Below are 20840 nucleotides of genomic sequence, written 5' to 3'. Positions count from 1 at the left end.
CGTCCCCCGGCAGCAGGGACGAGGAAGCCTGACTGACAAGTACGTGGACGTGGTTGTCAACTTCCTGGGCAGCGATCTAGGTGCAGAAGCAGAGAAGGGGGGATTTGAGCAGATTTTCACCTGGAATGCATGCAAACTCTGTCGTCCACAGGCCCCACGTGTCCCGAACAGAAACAACCAATCCAAAGCGAAGTTTGACACATCTTTTTATGTACAAACGGCCAATGGTACATAGTTACTTTTCATAAATATCTCCAGCAAATCCCCTAAAAAAAGATGTGAATAAAAACTACCTCTATGCACAAAGGGCCTTGTCCTCCCCCAAAGCCTTAACTTCCCGAGACAGGGAGCTTTGGGGACCAGGTGACGGCCTTCCCACCGCCCAGCCAGCCAGGGTAACTTGAAGGTCATCTGCCGCCCAGGACCTGGGGGAGACTGAACGGTTCCGCGTCAGGCTGGGCTGGGGCGTCCTCCCTGCTTCCCGGCAGAGGCCCCAGGGATGGCGGAAGGGAACCCAAGATACAGTGAGAAAGTTAAAAAAAAAAAAAAAAAACAACTCTGGGTATTTTGAGCACACACACTTGGTAACCAGTGTAACCCCGTGAAGCCAATGTATCAAATTCACCCAAGGGAAAAGGGATCTCACATTCCAGAATCCACAGGCAAGCCTTTTATTTGCAGGGAGATAATCACGTAGCACCGAGCGCGCTCCCTCCTCCTCGGAGCCCCTGCGCGCGGGGGGGCGCATCAGCGACACAGCGGCCAGGGCGCGCTCACACCAGAACGCACGCGACTCCCGTGGGGCCGCCCCACAGTGTCCTCCCGGGCCTGCGCCCTGGCCACCCAGCCCCCACGGGCTTCATTCAAAGCGACGCAGGTGGTTGTACAGAGACTGGACGTAGGTGAAGACACACATGGGGTCCGGCTTGCGGCCCATCACCATCATATCCTCCACCTCGATGAGGCGCTCACAGTTGGCCAGATTCCTGAAACACAGAAGCTGGGTCAGGACCAGGGTCCCAGCCACCGGCCAGCCCCGCCACCCTGGGGAGAGAGGAGGGGTGTCCCCACAGGGCCTTCCATGACCCCGGGAGAGCCCAGGAGACCCCCCCAAGAGATGCCTGAAGACCCCAGGAGACCCTGGGAGACGGCCCCCAGCAGACCCCTGGAGACACCCGGAGACCCCAGCAGACCCTGGGAGACCCTCGCAGACCCTGAGAGTCCCCAGCAGGGCCCTGGAGACACCCAGAGACCCCAGCAGACCCCGAGAAACCCCTTGAGACCCTGGAGTCGCCTTCTCGGCAAGTCAAAACTTTGTTAGTCAAATTTCAGTTTAATTTAAAAACTAAATTTCACTAAAAACCTCGACGTACGTCGGCAGCCTGTGGGAAATCAGCACGAGCTAGAAAAATAAATGTAAAATGAAGTAAAACATAAAAGTCACCCACACGGCTTCTCGAACCGTCTTTTAAAACTTTTCCAAGACGCACCCTTGGCGATTTCTCACCCCAGGTCAGCACGTGCATGCGGAAAACGCTCACAAACGTCTCACCACCGAGATTTCCTCCGTGGCGTGTCGTGTCTCCTGCCCCACACTTGTTCCTGAACGCTGGTCACGAAACACTCACCTGCTGTCACTACCTGCTGACGGTCACAAGCTTAGAAACCTGCCTACCTCCACTTACGACCCCTGGGCCTGTGCCTCGCGCTCTGGGAAACATGCGTGCAGACACTGCCCTGGAAAGAAAGCGGCTCCCCCGCTGCCCCAACTCCCACGACCCACGAGGCGGCACCCACGGCGGCAGGGGTCAGCGCCACGCCCTGAAATAACAGCGGGTGTCCTTCCGGAGGCTGAGGCGGGCTTCCCCAGGGCGCAGAGCGGCGCGCCTGGGGGACCCAGCCCGGAACAAACTCCCACACCTGCTCCGGTCCGTGACCACCCCTGCTCAGCAGCGAGCACGGGGCACTCCCCTGCTTCCAGGGACCCCCGCCTCCCCTGTCAACAAATGCATGACTGTCGGGGTTCACGGCCGGCCCCGTCCTCTCTGACTCTGGCAAGAAAGACACCTGGCTTCTCCCGGGCTCCCGGTCCCCCACGTGGAATCATCGCCCCTGCACGGGGCGGGGTGGGAGCGCAGGTCGCACGGCTTCTGTGCCTGGAAAGAGCTCACTACACGTCCCCGGGGGTTGCCATTTTCGTCAGAATTTGGGACCTAAACAGCGGAGTTCAGATCCTGGGTCTGCTAGCCGTGTCCTCAGCAGAGATCAGACCCCCACCTCCAAGGTTGTGGCCTGTACCCCAGAGCCTGCCGGCCAGATCTCGCGGGTGGATCTTGTGCTGGCCATGTACCAGACGTCCTATCACTAACCAAATGTCAGGGCAAATGGGGACGTATGTCCCGGGTCCCACTGCCCCCTCCCCCTCGGTTTGGAGCCGGTGGCCAATGGCGGAATCCAGCGGCTTTGTGAGGTGATGGGGGCCTGGCATCCCAGACGGGCCAGGGCCGGGCTCGGGGTCAGGGAAGTGCGAGCTCTGACAAGGGCAGGTATGGGAAGGTGCTTTGTTAATGGCGAAGAGCTGCAAATCCAAGTTCTCCCGCCTGAGTTCACCTTCTGAGCCGTCAGCACCTGCTGCGCTCTGCTCCTGCCTTCCTCCCAGGGCCGCCTGCACACCCGCCAGGTGCGTGTGAGCGTGCCCTGCAGGGGCCCTGAACGTGCACCAGGTGTGTGTGAGCCCTTCCTACGCACCAGGTGTGTGTGGGCGGGGCCACGTACGGGTCAGGTGCCTGGGGGCGGGGCCCGAATTTGCACCAGGTGCGTGTGGGCGGGCCATGCATGTGCACCAGACCATCACTCCCCGACGCTGGCCACAGTGGTCCCCAAGTTAGAGGAGGGCCGTACTAAAGCCCTGACCTCGGCCTCGGAAGAGAACCGAACGCACCCTGCAGACACGGGGGAGTCCGGCCTGGCCTTGCTCTTCTCCAGGCTCAGGCCACGGGCCCCAGCGCCCCGCGGTCAAATCCCTCCGCAGGTGGCTCTTGGCCAGGAGAGTTTTCCTCCTGTTCCCTATGCTCACTTGCCGCTGGGTGCTTTCTACGGATGACCCCACAAGTCTGTTCTCTGCCTAATTTCTTCCCCACCAAAGCCTTTCATGCATTGGAAGAGAATCTTCGTATCACGTCTTTCCCCGACACCACATCTCTCTGGTTCCCTCACTGGGCCTCCAAAGGCACCTGGGACCCTCTCCTGTGCCCTGCTTCTGGTTTCTTCTTCCCGCCCACAATGGCTAGGATGTTCCAACCCGCGCAGGGAGGGTCCACTGACCCCCTTCTGCACCGGCTCCCACCCACGGCATCCCTGCCTGGGCAGCGAGGCTTCGCCCTCAGGGCCGCAGTCAAGGTGGGCACTAAGGCCTTACCCCGCCGTCACCCCTACAACCCAGGCGAGAGGTCGCGGGCAAGGCTCTGGCTTCCCGGTCCCCACCCCAGCAGCTACAACGGTAACCTCACGAGTCCTAAAAGCGGCACACGCGGGTTGAATGAAACTTCAGAATCAGGGTATGAGAAAAGGAAAATGGTCAGTATTGACTTTTATAAAAATACTCAAGTCTCAAAATATCAGAGGCCCCAACTGCCCTTTTTAAAGAGTTGAGGTACGGTTAAGGCAGAACACTATTGGGCACACACCCCATTGCCTTTCAAATTAAAAAGAAGTGTGTTTGTAACAGCGATAGGAGCCGCGAAACAGCCCAAAGGGAAACGCGCAAGACAATTCAATGGCACCGAGTAGCAAGAACCGGGGTGACACCCGTGTGCCATCATTTCTGAGTGAACGTACTGAGCCCCACCTTGCTTGGGGCTTAAAAGCGAGGTTCCGAGGATTCTCCTGCCCCGGCTCTGTCACGATCTGCGGTCGGCACGGGGCTGGCCTGTGAGGGCGAGGGAGGAGGGGCTCAAGGGGCTATTTTTATTTGTTTAAGCCTTCGCTAAACGCAGATGCCAGGCTCGGACTACAGCCTCCAGTCTGGTTTTAGACAGAGACACATGGACACTACAAATAGCCCGAAGCCCCTTCTGCTTGGGCGTAACCCGAGAGCAGGACACATTCCCTGCAGGGCAAGCGGGAGCCTCAGGCCACACGTCCGGCTCTGGGCGGGCGCTCGGCCTGGAGATGTGGGGCGCAGGGCGCGGAGGGCAGGGCCCCCGCGCACCGCCGCACCCCTTCCATAAAAGGACCGGCCTTCCCACTCTCCAAGCCCGGGACACCTGTCCAACAAGGGCTCGTACTTTGCTGTCAACACCGCATTGCTCGCACAGATTAGGCCGCGGGAATCTTCGGGGCCGGGAGTTCCCGGGAGGGGGGGTAGCACACGGCTCACGCCACCCAGTTCCCGGTGCGTCTTTGTGGTTTTTTTTTTTTTTTTTTTAATTTTTTTTTCAACGTTTTTTATTTATTTTTGGGACAGAGAGAGACAGAGCATGAACGGGGGAGGGGCAGAGAGAGAGGGAGACACAGAATCGGAAACAGGCTCCAGGCTCCGAGCCATCAGCCCAGAGCCCGACGCGGGGCTCGAACTCACGGACCGCAAGATCGTGACCTGGCTGAAGTCGGACGCTTAACCGACTGCGCCACCCAGGCGCCCCCGTCTTTGTGGCTTTAAGGCCCTCGCTCGCAGAAGGGTCTGCAAACGTTTCCTTCCTGATGTGTGTGTGTGTGTGTGGGGGGGGTGAACCCCCGGTTTGAGGGGCCTGTCTGTCCTCTGTTCCTGTGCAAAGGCTGTGACCCCATGGAGCCCAGGCCCCTGTCACCCCGCACAGCCTGCTCCTGCCGCCTGTGGGCCCATGCGTCTGCCGGACCTTCGCTGGCAAACCTGGGGAGTGTCTGCTAAGAAACTGGTAGCCAGAACTGTCCAGCAGGGGTCCTGTGCTTTCCTTCCAGCCTGTTGTCCCGGGAGCGAGCCAGGTGACCCAAGCTGCTGTCTTCTTAGGAGGCCACCTTCCTAACCCCCCCCATATCTGTGAGGTCACCTCCCCCAGGGACTCTCAGGGGAGGTCCCTTCCCAGGCCCCAAACAAGCTCCCCACACAGGCCTGCCCTGGGCCCCTAGCCGGCAGACCACCCTCCCCTCCCCAGCCATACTCAGGCCACAAAGAGGCAGGGCCAGGCTTCAGTCCCCCCACCCCCACCCCACCGTTTGCTCTGGGGAGGAGGGAGGCAAAACGTGGAGCGGCCTGCACACACCCTGACCCTCCAGGCTGGGAACAGAAGGAACGTGCTCTGTGCTCCGAGACTGGAGGTGCCCACGTCTGGGAAAGCACAGCCACAGAGCAATCTGGCTCTGGCTGTCGGGGCGGGGCTGTGCTCCCCACCATCTGGGAGGCAGGGCCACCACCCTGAGGCCCAGGGCCCCCTCTCCCGGCCTAGCCTGGTCTGTGGAAGAAAACACCAGGGGTCCGAGTGGGGCCTCGCCGGCCCAGTTTCCGGGGTGGGTCCTGGGGTGCGGTGCCCACACCAGAGCCCCCGCCCTGCACACTCAGTCTGCTCTGACAGCCACCGTCTCTAGGCCCGAGCAGCCGGGCCTCCCCCTGCGAGGTGTCCCTCCCCGACATTGTGCTGTCCCCCTTGGCTCTGGTTCACCGCCGTCTGGGTCCAGTTGCATAACACACTCCAACCAGAGCTGTTTCTGCGATTAGGAAGACAGCTAGCTCGAGCAGCCAAGAAAGAGAAGGAGTTCTGTGACCCCGCGGGGGCCGAGAGTCCCGGCAGGTCACCTGAGACCACTGCACGGGGGCAACGGCGACATTCCCACAACTCAGGCCGGCTCCCCTCTGCCCCCAGGACTGACCCATAGGCTCCGACCCCTTCCCCGGCCAGGGCTGGGGTCCAGGAATGGAGTGCGGAGGGCACACAGGTCTGGAGCGAGGCCTCCCCCTGGTCAGGGCAGCGGGGATGCAGACCTGGTGGGCAGGCGCTGCTCACAGGCTTACGTCCAGGCACAGAGGCTGCGGCAGGAGACAAACATTCCCTCCAGGAAACCGTGCCTTCCCTCTCACCTTCCTCCCCCCCACCCCCCTCCCCCCAGCATCCCCTGAGCATCCCCTTGGCCCCGCCCCCAGGCTCCCCTGAGCCTCTGCTTCTGGACTGTGACCAACCGACAGGAGGCCCTCTGCCCCAGCTCCCTGCCAGCCGCCGTGAGCTGGTCCAGCCGCTGCCCACACGCACAGCCCGTGAGCCAGCTCTCCCCACACAGCTGCTCTCCGGGCCCCACAACGTCAGGCCGACCAGCCCCAGGGGACAGCCTGCAACCCCCACCTCCTGACCCCAGCTAGAACCCCGATGCCCCAGAGGCTGCCCTGAGCCACCAGCCAAATCCCAGACTGGCTTCCCGAGTGCCAAGGGAATCCCAGAATCTCTCCCCACCCAATCGCCTCCCGGAGCCAGTCTTAGGAACACAGACGATTTCGTAGCAAACGCTAGGACAACATTTAGGGAAGCAAAATCTACTTATTGAAGAATTTTTAAAAATGTTTCCGAGGCAGACATTATTCAACGTCCTGCTTGCCCAAGCAACAGCGTCTCCCCACCAACCCTGAGAGGACAGGCTGGGTGCCCTGGGAGAGCCCGCCCCGCAGTCCCTCACGCCCGGCCCGTGGCTGGCCTCCCAGACCACACAGCGGAGGCCAGGCACCCAGCGAGAGGGGCAGGTGCACCGAGTGTGGGCGACCCCTCAGGCCTCAGTCTCCCCATCCGTACAGGAGGCCGTGGGACGGCCTCAGGACCCTTGCAGACGACTCCCCCGGGCAGGAGCGGGGCTCAGCACCCGCCATACTCACTCGGCCATGGTGAAGGCCAGCTCGAAGTTCTTCTGTCTCTGCGCGGGGCTCAGGGCGCTGTAGTCGAAGGCGTCGGGAAAGAATGAGTGCACCAGGGCGCAGAAGGCCATGCCGTCGCTCCAGCTGGACGAGAAGTTCTGCAGGTCTACGTGCTTCCGGAGGGCCGGGGGCAACACAGGGGCGTGAGCGGGGGTTCCGTCCCACCTCCGCGCCCCCCACCCAATTTAACCCATCAAGCAGATGCTCCCAGCCTCTCCCAGAGCAGACCAGGGGCCCCTGGGCTGGGGCGGGCCTAGGCCCACCTGGTAGCCAAGGGTCCCCCCCCCCCACCCCCAGGCCAGGGCGGGGTCTGGGCCCACCTGGTAGCCAAGGGTCTTCTGCCGGCACCACTCCAGCAGGAGCTGCTTGATGCTGCTGGCACTGGCCACACCGAAGCTCTGCGACCGTTTCAGCTTGGCCCGCACCTCGCCCTTCCCCCTGTGCAAAGAGCGCCTGCCTGCTGTGGGGCCGCAGGTCCCCACCGCTCGCACACCACCTGCTCTGCTCACCCCGGGGAGACGCCCCGCTGGCAGGACCACCCTCCCTCCGGCCGCCAGCCCGCATCCATTTCCCACACTGGGAATCGGGGGTCACCTGGCAATCCTGGGACAGGGGACCGCAGCCCACGTGGCCTCAGGCCCCTGCCCTCTGCTCCCTTCCCTTCGTCCCAGCCGCCCGGACGTAACCCTCACTGACAGCTCCCTTCCTAGCCTCCTAGCCCCGGGAGGGTGGTCCCCCTGGTGGCCCCAAGGACACAGCCCAGATCTGGCTCAGCGGGGAAACTGCCCTGGTCGGTCTCCCTCACTGGTCACAGGAAGCTGGGGCTAGGGGCGTCCTCACCACACAGGCTGGGACCCCACCCTGCACCCAGCAGGTGTCATGCTGACGACTGGATCCCTGTTCAAAGACCAGCCCTGTCCCTAAGGGGGGCAGGGTGTCACCCCACAGCCCCCCCCCCCACCCTGGGAATCCTAACCCACTATCCCTTGTGGTCTCCCCGTCCTGCCAGGCGAGGCGGGGAGGGCGGCCTGGGGCACCTCTGGAACAGGGCAGGCAAGGGGCTCTCATCATGGGCCCTGCCCTTGCGCCCGGCCCCCGGGGAAGAGGACTGGGCCGGCTTTCCTGCGCGGCCTGGCCCCCACGTGGGTCTTGGCGCGAGCGTGCGTACTTGCCCGCGGTGTCGCGCTCCCACTTCTCAAACAAGGCCTTCCGGGCCTGCGCCCCGGACGTGCGGGGCAGCGTCTGCGACCTGACCAGCTCCCGGCGCCGGGCCTGGGCGGTGGCTGGTGGAGACCGAGGCGTCACCAGGGGCGGGCTGAGGAGAGAGAGAACCACCGAGTCAGGAACATCCCAGCCCACTCGGTCCCAGGGCCCCCCTCCCCCCAGTGACCGAGGCAGGAACCAAGGAGGCACGGCAGCACCAGGCACAACCTGTTGGGCAGGTTCTGACTGAGAGGTCTGGCCCGCTGCAGGGGGCACCCAATGCCTGGCATAATCACCCCTCAGCAGGTGTCAATTCCTGGGGCAGAAGGTGGACCCCGAACCAGCCCCACCAGGCCCCTCTCCACCACTAGATAAGACCCTCTTTGTTTCCTCCTGAACGGTTTGCCAGAAAGTCACCATTTTCCTTTATTATTAAAAGAAAAGCCAAGCGAGCCCCCCACCCCCAGCCAGCTGGCCTGGGGGAATATGGGGACAGCTGCAGGCTGGGGGAGGGGGTCTGTACCACGAGGGGGGCAGGGCCTCTCTGGGCACCCGCATGGAGAGGCCCTCCCACCCTCCCTCCTCTGTGGGGACGGAGACACCCCCTCCCACCTCCACACAGACCCGCTCTGCAGGGTCCACGGAGAAGCCAGCCGCGGCCACATTTCTCCAAACGAGGCTGTCCAGCGAGCCCCGCGGCCTGGCCTCCCCTGCAACCCGCTGCCCGGCTCTCCAAGGTCCGGGTCAGCACAGGGAGCCCAAGTCCCAGGACAGCACAGCCCACCCGGCCACCTCACCCTGACGCACCTGTCGCTCCTGCCGGCCGATGCTGCCCCATAGCCAGAGCTCAACCTCGGGGCGGAAGGACTCTTCTCTGCAGGACAAGGAGAGGAACAGAAGTAGCCACGGCCTTGGGGAGGGCCAGCCACCGGCGCCCTTCCCTGACCCAACACCACTCCCTGGATGGGCAGCCCCCCCCCCGCCCCGCTAGGCTGGCCCCCCCATGGCCAACAGCTGAGGGAGAGGGGCTAGGAGCTCAGAGCTCGGACATAAAAGGTGTTGTAGGCGTTCCCGGCTGCTTTGGGGAGCACAGGTCCCAGGGTGCAGCAGCTTTGTCGCCAGACCCTCATTTTGGAAGCCCCACCCCAGCACACACCACAGGCCCTGACCACAGGCCCACAGCAGGCTGGTGGAGCCCAGCCAAGTGCGCAGGGTGCCAGCCACGTCCTCACCACAGCCTGACCCGGAATGAAAGCCACGGTCTCCCCGAGGGAAGCCGCCAGTTCACGGCATCTCTGGAAGGAGTCAGGCAGGGAAGGGCGCGTCACAGGGACCGGGCACAGGTGGGCAGCTCGGTCCCAGGTTTTCCGAGTCTCTCGCCAGCCCCCCACCCCCGTGGGGTCTGCACCCAGGCTATGCTCTCCCGTTCCTACCGCTGGGACCTGGAGTCCGGGGTGCGGTGGCCTCACTGGGGCTCGGGCTGGGGCCCCCCAGGATGGCGGCAGACGTGGGCGAGAGAGTCGCAGCCGAGGTCTCCCCTGAAAACCTCTCCGAGACCCGAGTGATGGCCGTGACCGGCTGGTGAGGCAGCTGCAGGGAGAGGCTCACGGGGCGAGGCCTGGGGGGCTCTGGTGCTGGTAAGGTTCCAGCGGCTTCTGGGGACCCATCGCCCAGACCTGAAACACAAGGCCAGTGGGGAAGGTGGGGGGAGTCAGCCAAGGCATCTGCAGGGGCCTCAGGCCGCCCCCCCCCCCAGTAGGACTCCAGCTTCTGTGAACCCTCCTCCCACCTCCTCCAGGAAGGCCTCCCTGACCTCCCTCTTCTGGGGACGCCTCAATGCAACCGGAGTTTATGTCTGTTCCAAACTGCTGTCACCATCAGTTCAGTAAATACTACCTAGCCTGTCGGCCACGCTGTGCTGTCCGCTGCGTGGACATCTCCTCGGGGCCCACTTGCTTCCTCCGGAAACAGGGAAGTCCATCCCCTCGAGACCTCCCATTTGCCTCTGCGTTGACAGAGTTCTACTTCACCCGAGTGAAGCCGCCCTCCGGGCAGCCTGTCGGCCTGCTGGGGTTCAGGAACACGTCCCCTCCCGGCCGCGGGACGGCCCCCCCTTGCCGTCGGCCCCTACCTGTCCCAGGCTGGTGCCCGTTCTCAACGATGCACGAGTCTGAGGCCTTTCTTGTGTCCACCTCGCTGGCTTCGTCCTGGTGATCCACACTCTACGGAGACACACGCACCAGGGGGCCCCAGTCAGGTAGGGCCGGCTGCCCCCTCCCGAGATTGCTGTCTGAGGCCCCCCCAGTTCTGGGGACAAGCAACACTGCCGTGTGAGACAGCCCCTGGGAGATACGGTACTGGGCACAGGCCACACAGCGAGCTGGCGTGGACCCAGCCCCGGCTGCTGAGCCCCCACGATCCTGCCAGGCAAACGACTCTCCCGGGCTCACCCCAGACTCCAAAAGCACTAGAGACAAAGATCAGAATGGGGTTCCTGGCAGGGCGCAAAGCGGCCCACCCTTCCCCTGCCTGGACCAGATGCCCCGGCAAGAGCCTGGCCCTTCTCACCCCGGCGTGGCCAGCCGACACGGGTGCCCGTGTAGGGGCGCTGAAACCAGAACCCTAAGGTTCTCTGGGCCAACAGCAGGCACTGGGGCCTTCGTGCTGAGGACCTGCCATGGGACGCGGTCACAAGATTTGCCTGGATGCCCGGGATACGAGGGTCTGACAGGCTCCGGGGCCCTCCAGCCCCCCCGAACCTCAGTGGAGCCAATACCGGAGCCCCTGGGGGAGCCGGGGGTCAGGTCATGCCGCTGCTGGGTCTCAGTGTCCCCGTCTGAGATAAGGGAGGTACACTGCAGAGCATCCATCGAGCATCAGGCCCTTTTCTGGCCACACCAGTTAGGCCAATGTGCTTCCGTCCTCTCAGGTGCGTGCTAACACCCCCATGCGGCAGGGAAAGCCCAAGGCTCCGAGAAGAGGTGTCCTGTCCACAGTGACACGTGGGAATCACCTGTGATCTGTGGCCAGGAGGGACGTCCTCCTGCACCGAGCTCCTGCCTCTCTCAAAGCGAGGGAGGTGGGGAGGGCCCGGCGTGTCCACAGGGCTGGCGGGGTCTGCCTGGCGGGAAGGGGATCGGGGCAGACCCCCCAGTACTAAGGGCCACTTGGAGGCTGGCTACACCTCTCCCGAGACACCTCCCGGCTGGCTCTTGCCTGCAAGGTTCCCAGATGACTAAAGACCACCCCTGGCCCCAGATGGCTCAGCGGCCCCTCAGCCAGTGCTAGGGGTGGCCACTGCGCCATGGGGGGATCGCTCTGGCGGGGGAGCCAGGACCTAGAGCAGAGCCCGAGAGTGCGTCCAGCCCAGCAGGTCAGGGAGGGCCCCCCAGAGGCAGCAGTGCCCAAGCCGGGTGTAGGGTACGCCAGGTGGATGAGGAGGGGACAACTAGCGTCTACACAGACAGACGACTTGGAGTTGTGACGCGTTCTGATGGGCGACTGCAGGGATAAGTGACCTGAGGGGGAAGGAAGGGGCGTTGGTGGAAAAACAGGGACTTCAGTTCGGGCCACATTGAGTGTAAGGTGCCCCTGGGAAATCTAGGAGGTGAGGTCAGGACACAGCTGTGTGTTTGGGTCTACAGTTTAAGAGACAGGACAGAAGGATGGAGGGAACAATGAGGGACAAGCAGGAGTCCTGTGTCCTCAGCACACGCCCAGAGCAAGAGGTGGCCAGGGGTGGAGGGGGCCTGGGGGGAGAAGAGGGGTCTACAGAGGGGCAGCCAGAGGTGCAGGGAGAAAACCCGGAGAAGGCTGGGTGAGGCAGGTAGACACATTCAGGAAGAACACAGGCGTGCCTGGGGCGCCCAAAGGTGGCCTCGGGTCAAGGAAATGGTCGAGATGAGATCTGAACAGCGCTCACTGGGTTTAGCAAAGAAGAGGCCGGCAGGTGATTTAGGGACTGAATGAGGTAGGGGTGGGGCGGGAAAGGGTGGAGGGGGGAGAAGCTGGGAGGACAGGGGAGGAGTTGGAAGGGGCTGTCCCTCTGTGGGGTGTGGGTCCCTGCAGAAGGAGGAAAGGACAGGACTCAGAGCCCTGGGGGGGGGGGCTGGGAGAGGAGGGGACCCCTCAAGTCCTGACTCAGGAGGACAGAGAGGGAGGGGCCAGGCTGTGGAGAAGGGGGGCCCCTGCGGGCACCCCTAACTTGAAGCCAAATCAGCAGCAGGAGAAACAGCCGGTCCACCCTGAACCCCAGCCCCTACCTGTCACCGGGGCCAGCTCAGCCTGGGGTCTCCATGTCCCCCCACCCTCCTACTCTGGCCCAACCGGTGCCACAGGTCTGGGCAGGGGCCTGGAGGGACAGGGTGATGGTGAAACCACGTTCCCAGGAATGGGGGGCCCCCAGACGCCTGCCCCGGCACGTAGCAGGTCCCCCACCCCCGTGACGCCCCAGGGGACCAGGAGCCACGACCAGACAGGAAGTAGGTTCTGGACCAGCCAGATTCCTGGGTCTCCTGCCCGCCACCCCCCCACTGCCACTTCCCCTCGACTGGAACTACCCCTTGTCCCCTCAGGCCAAGGGGTCATTGGGAGACCACCCGCCAACCATCATCACACAACCCGTTGGCGGGACGAGCTGGGGAGGGGTAGAGGAGTGGAAGTTTGGGACCCGGGTCTCCTACCCCAACCTGAGACTTTGTCCACAAGGCACTCTGGCCTTCCAGAGAACAGAGGACAGCTCAGGACAAATGTGTCCCCCGGGACCTGGGGCAGGGTGGGTCCTGGCCCCTGCCAGACCTGTCTTAGCCAGATGAGGGGGAGGAAAAGGGTTAACAATGGGATAACTGCCCCAACAGGGCCTTTGCAGAACAGAGGCCTTAAACCAAGGACTTGTCCTGGTCCCCAAGCACACCCTGGGACCTCAGACACACTCTCCCCGCGTCTCCCGGCATGGGGGAGGGGGGCTGCCTCACCCCCAGGAAGAGAACCGGGGCGGGGCGGCCTCTGTGTGCTGGGGCAGAAATCACTGGTGAGCTCTGGGGATGGGAACCAGCACAGAACGGTCCCCATCTGGGCTTTAGGAAGAGCCCCGCCCCCGCCCCCGCCCCCGCCCCCGCCCCCGCATAAGGGAGCCCAGGCCTGAGAGCATGAGAGGGAGGCGCGGGGTGACACAGGTCTGATTGCAGGGACTCCGGGAGATACGATCCTCTCACTGGGAACTTTGCAGACGCTTCGGGAGGGTGGGAAAATTTCAGGCATTCTCAGGGCTGCCGGCCCCATGCGGGCTCACGTGTGGGGGCTCACGCGTGGGCACAGGAGCCCGGGAGGGGCCAGAAGCCCGTCCTGAGACTGCTGCCCATCCCCCACTCACACTCGGCTTTCAAGACTCAACCCAAACATCTCCCTAAAGCATTTACCTCTCTTATCACACAGTGTGTCTGGGAAAGGAAGGCAGATAAGGGAGTCTGGTTTCTTTCACAGCCGGCCTCGACCCAGAGCTCCTGGCAGCCGGCCCTGAGGGCCTCCGCCAGGGGGGGCCCGGGCCTCCAGCCCAGCCGAGGACATTTCCAAGGGCCACGCTCCAGGCCCGGCCTGGCCTCAGGCTGCCGCCATACCACAGGCCCCCGCGGGCTCCCTCTGCCTGCGAGGCCACGGCTGCGGCTCTGTGGATGCTTGTGAACAGACCCTGCTGATGTCACCGTTATAAGGACCCAGTCGGCTCAGAGTTGAGGGGCCCACCCAGCCTGGCCCGATCCCCCTTGGTTTAGATCCTGAGAAACTGAGGTCGACCTTTGAGGAGGTGCTCCCAAGGCCTCACAGCAAACATGACAAAAGCAGCTCCTGTCTGCTTCCAGGACTTGGGCCTCCTACAGGAAGTCCACCTTGGTTTCTCCCACTCCATGGCCCTGCCCTCTCCCTCCTCCTGGAGCGGCCCTGGCTACTCTTCTGTCTCCTTACCACTTAGCAAGGTCAAGGCTTGTGCACTCAGAAGTGGATTCCATGATCGACTCTTTCTGCACGGAGTTCAGGACCCATTTACATGCGAAGTATGATGCACTTCCAACAGCCCCAAGTTTGAAACAGCAGTAAACCAAAAGATTCTCTAAATCTCACCGCTTATTACAGAGGGGCGGTGTAACACCAGGCCCCGCTGGCCTCACCTCGGCTGTAACTGGCCCCTCCCCGCTGTGACACAGACCCGGGGCATGAAACACAGAACCAGCCACCCTGGGGCCCAGCCTGGAGCCCTGACTCCCCGGTCGTGACTAAGCACCCAGTCGTGTGCTGCTAGAGTGGGGACATACAGATGTCTCCACAGTCCCCTTTGCCGCCAGAAACTGGCTGGAGGCCGCCCGTCAGCGCTCCTGAGAGGGGGCTGCAGGAGAAGTGGGGACAACGCTTCTGAAGCCAGCAGAGGGGGTGCTGCCTCCGTGCAGGGGGCTGCACGACCTCTGACCCCCCGGAGACCTTGGCCATTCCCCACCCAAGTGCCCATCTATACCTTTCTGAAGCCCACACCCACTTCCCATTCGTGACTCCATCCCTATCCCAAAATCCGTGGCATCCCTGACCCCTTCCTCCAAGTGCTGTCCCCTTGACTTCTAGGGGCGGGCTCTCTGGGACCCCCTAGCTGCCCAGCAGCTCCTCCCCGTCCTGCTGCAGGATTACCTGAACACCTTGCCCACTTCAGGGCTCTGCTATAGGCTCTGCCCTGATGTCTCCCTGAAGTCCAGCCTTGACTCCTCCTGGCTCGCCAGATCAGGGACTGCACCTGCTCTGGGACAGCTTGGCCTGGATGTCCCGCAGCCCCTCACACTGGACAGGACCCAGACAGATCCCGGCATCCCCCCCCACCCCGATCTGTGACCCAACAGCTCCCCAGGCACGGCTCCTGTCTGTGCCTCCCTGCCGACTCCCCCTTGAAGATCGTCTCCTCTCCTTGGACCATCCCACTTAACCCACCCCGTGTCCAGCCACCCTCCAACCCGTCATCCATCCTTGCCGGACCTTGCGGAACAAGGAGAACCTTGTCCCTCCCTGCCCAGTGCCCCTCACCCACCACCCCCGTGATACGCAAGATGACTAAGTCACCTGAGGTGAGAACGACCAATTCCCACCGAGACAGCTGGATGACGGGAAAGCCTCCTGCATGAGCACGCACGTGCGTACCTGCGGTCACACACATATGACTGGGACGTTATGTCTCTGGACACTTGGGAAGCTGCTTCCGTGAGCAGACAAGCAGCAAACGTGTGTTAAAACCCAACTTCAGAAACAGCCGATGACAGTTGATTAGGCATGTGTGAGCTCACCGCACTGTGGCGATTTTATACCACGGATGTGTAGTATGTTGTGCTCATAGCACAGAATTAAGTGTCTCCACATTTCCAGACCCTTCACACGGAGCACTGGACACCAGGGACAGAGCCCAGCTCCCTTAGCCAGCGCCCAGAGGGCCTTCACAATTCAGCCCTCCCCTCTCAGTCCCCCCTCTCCACCCCCCCACCCCCGAAAGCGTCGCCAAGCCTGCATGTGCACAGTCCCCCTCGCACCCGCACCTGCAGCAGCAGCTACAGCCAGCCCTGGGCTTCCGCCACAGAAGCCTTCCCGGGACACCCACCTGGAAGGGACTGGGGCCCAACATCTGGTCCAGCTGCCCACACTGTTGGCACTGCTCTGTCTGGGGCCACCTCCCACCCGGCTGGGACCTCCAGGGGCTGATGGGATCCCCCTCCTCCTGGCCCCCGAGGTGCAGCCCAGCTGCACACAGGAGATCTGCACGGATGACGGATGGAACCAAGGAGGGGCAGCAGGTGCAAAGCGCTCAGACCCGGACCCTGGAAACCGCACCCCAGAGCACATGCCTGAGCAGAGTGGAAAATCCCACCTAAGGCCACCGCGCACACCATGGAAACATTCTAACCTGCCTCTCCAGGAGGCCCCATGCTGGGCGTGCTGGTCCACACCGGCCTCCACCCCACCCCCACGCGGGTCACTGACCCCAGGAAGCTGGAGACTGCTCCAGGCTGATTTCCCATCTCTCTTTACCCCCTGCGAGTTCCCAAACGCTGCCGCCCCGACCACACTGCGTCCTCCTGGCCTCCCCCTCACATGCGCGCGCGCGCGCGCGCGCGCACACACACACACACACCACACACGGGCCTGAGTTCTCAGTCTGGGTTGATTAATAACGAGAGCCGTCAGGCCTCAGTGAAGCGGCGACGCAGGGGGCGCATGAATGGAGGTGGGGGAGCCGGGGGCTGCCGGCGAGGCCCAGGCGGTGTTGAACCGGTCAGGGGCCGAACCTCAGCGCCCGAGCCCTCAGCGTCATGGGACAAAGGGGAGAGGGAGTCAGGACTCGGGGCAGACAGGGCCTGGCTCCCAAGAAAGGAGGGGGCCGAGAGCCGGAGACAGGTGCAGCGGGCAGGCTTCTAGGGCCCTCTCCCACCCCGGAGTGAGTCCCCGCGCGGCCGGCAGAGGCCCTGCCCCCAGCCCAGCACCCGCGTCCGCGGCCCCACGCCCCCGGCGCCCGCACCCCCCGCCCCGAGGCTCACCTGGCCGCGGCCGGACAGCGAGAAGGTGGCGTGGCTGGCGAAGCGCGCGGTGCCCAGGCGGGGCGCGCGGCTGGGGACGCCGGGCGCGGGCGGGGGGCTGGGCGAGCCGGGCGAGCCGGGCGTTCCGGGCGCGGGGGACGGCCCGGTCGCCAAGCCCAGCGCCTCCACCTGCCGCGTCAAGCGTTCGAGCTGCGCCTGCAGCCGCTGGTTGTCTCGCTGCAGTTCGGCCACCGTGCGCGCCAGCGGGCCGGCCAGGCGCAGAGCCTCCGCCACGCGCCGCTCCACGCCGCGCTGCAGCCCCTGCATGTCCTCGTGCAGCGCGCGCACCGCGCCCTCCAGCGCCGCCTCGTAGCGGCCCAGCGCCTCGCGCACCGTGCGCGCCTCCTCGGGGTCGGGGCCCTGCTCCATGGCCGAGCGGGCGCGCCGTCCGAGCGGGCAGAGAAGCCAAGCTCCGCAGCTCCGGGCCGCGACTGGCCGCCCCGGGCCGGGTTCGCCGGAGGGGCGACGGGAGGGGCGGGCGCAGGGCGGGTGGGGGCGGGGCCGCGGGCGGTGGGCGGGGCGGGGGCGGGGCCTTTGGCGGCGGGAGGGGCGGGACCGCGAGCCCCGCCACTGGGCGCCGCGCGGGGGCGGGGCCTAGGGGGCGGGGCCTCGGGAGGCGGGAGAGGCGGGCGCCGAGAGGGGCGGGGCCTCGGGGGGGAGGGGCGCGGAGTCGCCGTAGGGGAGAGCGGGGCTCTGCTGCCCGGTGGGGCGGGGCCGCAGGGGGAGCGCGGGGTCAGAGAGCCCCCTGACCCCGCCCCAGAGGAGCGACGTGCGGCCTGGAGAGAGGCTGCGGCCCCCGAGGGGACTTTACCCCGGAGACCACTGACGTGGGCGGTGGGTCGCCGGGCTCTCCCCCGCAGGGCCCGGTCCCGCTGGGGGTGGGAACTCCCCCACTGGTCGGGGAGACCTGAGGGGGGGGAGCAGTCCCCAGAACTGTCCGGTCCCTGCCCCCCTCCCATCACAAGAAAGGGAAGAATGGAAACAATTGTGCCTTAAGGAGGACAGGATGATGGGCAAAGATACTCTCCTGTAGTTGTAAACTGTAAACTGACTTAAATTCAGAATGGAAGGAGCGCCCGGGGCGGGGCCAGCGCTCGCCGTTGAAGCATCCGACTTAGGCTCAGGTTATGATCTCTGTCCAGGAGTTCAAGCCCCGCTTTGGGCTCTGTGCTGACAGCATAGAGTGTCTGGAGTCCGCTTCAGATTCTGTGTCTCCCTCTCTGTGCCCCTCCCCCCCCCCCGAATAAACATTAAAAACTTTTTTTTTACTGTTTAAAAATGGGAACATCCCACCTTTTGCACAGAAATTTTTCCTGACTAGGCTTCTCCTTACCAGGCCAGGCCCACCTGAAGGAGGCCCAGTGCCTGGGCAGGCACAACCAGATGACCTCAGGAGCACGAGGTCTGAAGGGCTTGTTCCTGTCGTGTTAGGCATTCAGACAAATCTGGAGCCACAGACCTCCTGGACTGGTCCACACTGCCCAGATGCTCGGATGCTGAGAGCCAATCCCTCCACCCCCCACCCCTCCCCGTGCTCCCCTCCACCGTGGGGACAGGAAGGAACGCTGGGTTACCTAATCCAAGGAGCCTTCCAGCAATTATTTCATGAGAAAGTCAAGTGCCAAAAGGCGTGCGTGTTGCATGTGTGTGTGAGTGTGTGTGAGTGTGTGTGAGTGTGTGTTCCAAGAAGCCGTCGGCACAGAGTGAGCCAAACCACTCCCTGCATTCTTTCTCCGGGTAGAACCTTTGATAGAGGCTGGGAGAGACACTGGCCCCTGCAGGTCTGACCACGGGAGCCTGGAGATCAGAGACTCCGTCTCAGCCAGAAAAGCCCATTCTATTCTTCTGCAGGACCCACGGAAGAGCCATGTGGGAAGGCCTGGGAGGCGTCTGACCCCTGGCCCCACAGCCACAGTACACCTGGGGCATGACCTCCCCTGTCAGCATCGTGGGGGCGGGCACGGGGAGGGGTCCAGCCTTCCGGGCCATCCTCCAGCAGGCAGGCTGGCCAGGTGTCTGGGGCTGAAACCCTACAGGAGGAGGAGACAGTAGACGGCAGAGAACCATCCCGCTCCCACCTCGGGTGTGTTATCTGCTCTGTCCCCATCCACCAGAACGTTCAGAGGAACCACCGCAGGAGGGACAGGACTCCGTCTGCCACCGAAGTGGGGCCTCGGTCGAGGGCAGAGATGGCAGGCACTGTGGGTTCTGGGAAGGCAGACAGTACAAGAATCAGGCCTTCCCCCTTGGCTCCTCTCCCTCAGCAGTCAGACCACAGAGCGGGTAGCTGGAGATGAGCCTAGCAGAGGAAAGATACACCAGGAGCACAAAGAAGAGGGGCGCAGGGGCAGGGAGGAGGGAAGGGATGATTCTGGGGTGGAGGGGTGGGACCAAAGCAGGCTCTAAGACAGCCTGGGGGGGAGGGGCGCCGCTAGGCTCCAGCCCCGCCCCCCAGCTCAGCCCCCACCCTGTACCAGGCCGAGAGGGAGGCAAGCGCTGCCTAATGAATGGGGCTGAACTCCCTCCACATTCACGGGCCCTGATGTCAGCGAGCTGGTGAGGCTGACCTCCCACCAGGTCCCGGGGGCTGTGGTGCTTCCGGCTCCCCCTCACCTGGCTCTGAGCCCTGCACTGCGGGCTGGGCCCTTGATCTGCTCTTTTCCTAGGCCAGAAGCAGGCCCATCCCAGCCCCGCTGCCTGTCACTTCTCAAAATCACATCCTTGCCGGGCCAAAACCATGAAGCCAGGGAAGTCGGTCACGGAGCTGAGATGGGGAAACTGAAGCCCCGAGAGGAAGAAGGACTGGCCCCGGGCCACACAGCAAGTCAATGCAAAGACAGGACCAGAACCAGGGCCCTGTCCCCGGATCTGATACTTGTCCCAGCGTGCTGGTCCCAACACAACTCCCTGGGCGACAGCCACATCCAGCCAAGGGTGGGCAGCTCCCCACTACTCCTGGGGCTGGCTGGAGGCTCCACCCCCCTGGCATTGCTCCCCAGAGGTCTCCAGCACCCCCACCCATGGCTCTCTGGAAGTAGACCCCAGGACCACATCCTCCTCCTCTCTCTCTTGACTCCCTCTCCTGGCCTCGCCCTCCCAGTGACCTTCCTGACTGACTGTTCTCTCCCTCATCCCTTAAACATGGTGGGCCCCGGGGCCCTGAGCAAAGCCCCTGTGTCCCTACACGCCCCCTACCCACGCCTCCCTGGGTAGACTCACTCACCCCTGCAACAGTGCTGATGACTCCCACTTCTCCGCCTCCAGCCCAGCCCTGCTCTATACCCACCGGCCTCCAGCCTGCTTCCCCCCTCCCTGACACCTCAGTTCCTGAGATCGCAGGTCAAGTCAGCCTTGGTGGGGGAAGGACGTAGGAAGTGGAATGGACAGCCGTCACACTCCTCTGCCCACCGGCTGGTGCCGCCCCTCCACCCCTGCACCCCAGGTTCATGTGCATGGGCACCGCGTGCACATGTACTCAGAGAGCAGGGTCTCTCTGTCTCCACCCATCTCCACTGGGATCAGCAACTGGCCTTGGAAAGTGCTCGGGAAACCCTGGGTGACTGAACGCCGGGGCAAAGAGGGCTTGCTGGTGAGCCAGCAGGGCCAGGAGGGATGATGCTAGGTGGACGGATGATGGGCAAAGGGAGGGAAGAGGGGCGAGGGTGGCCCCCTTGCTGGCTGGGTGCCTGGGGGGTAGGATGGGTCACAGAGAGGGTGTGTGGGAGGGAATGGCGAGTCCTGGGGACTTACAGGTGCGGCCCACGGCCCACGTGCTGGGTCACATCAGCCTTTGCGCTAGGGATCCCTCCAAGCCCCTCTGTCCAGAATGGTTCAGGTTAGAGGGTCAGAGGCCAGGCCAGACCTGATCAGCCCTGCACACCCTGCCTGCAGCCCTCAGCTCACAGGGCGGCTAACCGGCCTGGCCATCCAGCCTTGTGACCAGGGAGTGAGTGAAAGTGGGTCCACAGCTGCAGGCTCCCAATGGGAACCAGCTAACAAGAACCCACTCCAGGCCTGGGGCCCCTGGCAAACATCTCATCCCAAATCCTGAAGGCAGCCTCTGGCCTGGAAACCACTGCCTTGTAAGAGACCCACAGGGGTGGCAACACGGGGCTTCTGTTTCCCTCGTCCTGCCTGGTTGTCGGACCCCGGAGCCGAGCAGGGAGTTGGGA

The 20840-nt window shown here is 63.7% G+C and overlaps 1 protein-coding gene across 2 annotated transcripts; it reads right to left on the bottom strand.

The window, feature by feature from the left end:
• Positions 1 to 189: 189 nt before the first annotated feature.
• Positions 190 to 17138, bottom strand: SMTNL2 (smoothelin like 2). Of its 2 annotated transcripts, none has more exons than XM_023243730.2 (8): positions 16630 to 17138; positions 10206 to 10296; positions 9508 to 9750; positions 8882 to 8948; positions 8040 to 8186; positions 7192 to 7309; positions 6833 to 6984; positions 190 to 986 (listed from the first exon to the last, which is right to left on the bottom strand). In XM_023243730.2, the coding sequence occupies exons 1-8, from the start codon at positions 17035 to 17037 to the stop codon at positions 860 to 862; spliced, it is 1353 nt and encodes a 450-aa protein (XP_023099498.1). In that variant the 5' UTR covers positions 17038 to 17138; the 3' UTR covers positions 190 to 859. The 2 variants fall into 2 exon arrangements, with proteins under 2 accessions (XP_023099498.1, XP_044900612.1); XM_045044677.1 differs by lacking the exon at positions 16630 to 17138 and adding an exon at positions 15696 to 16052.
• Between the last annotated feature and the right edge of the window lie 3702 nt (positions 17139 to 20840).

The sequence above is a fragment of the Felis catus genome, chromosome E1 (assembly GCF_018350175.1).
Source record: "Felis catus isolate Fca126 chromosome E1, F.catus_Fca126_mat1.0, whole genome shotgun sequence".
In the NCBI taxonomy this organism is placed as follows: domain Eukaryota; kingdom Metazoa; phylum Chordata; class Mammalia; order Carnivora; family Felidae; genus Felis; species Felis catus.
The sequence above is the reverse complement of the archived record's forward strand: the minus strand, read 5'-3'. Positions and strand labels throughout refer to the sequence as shown.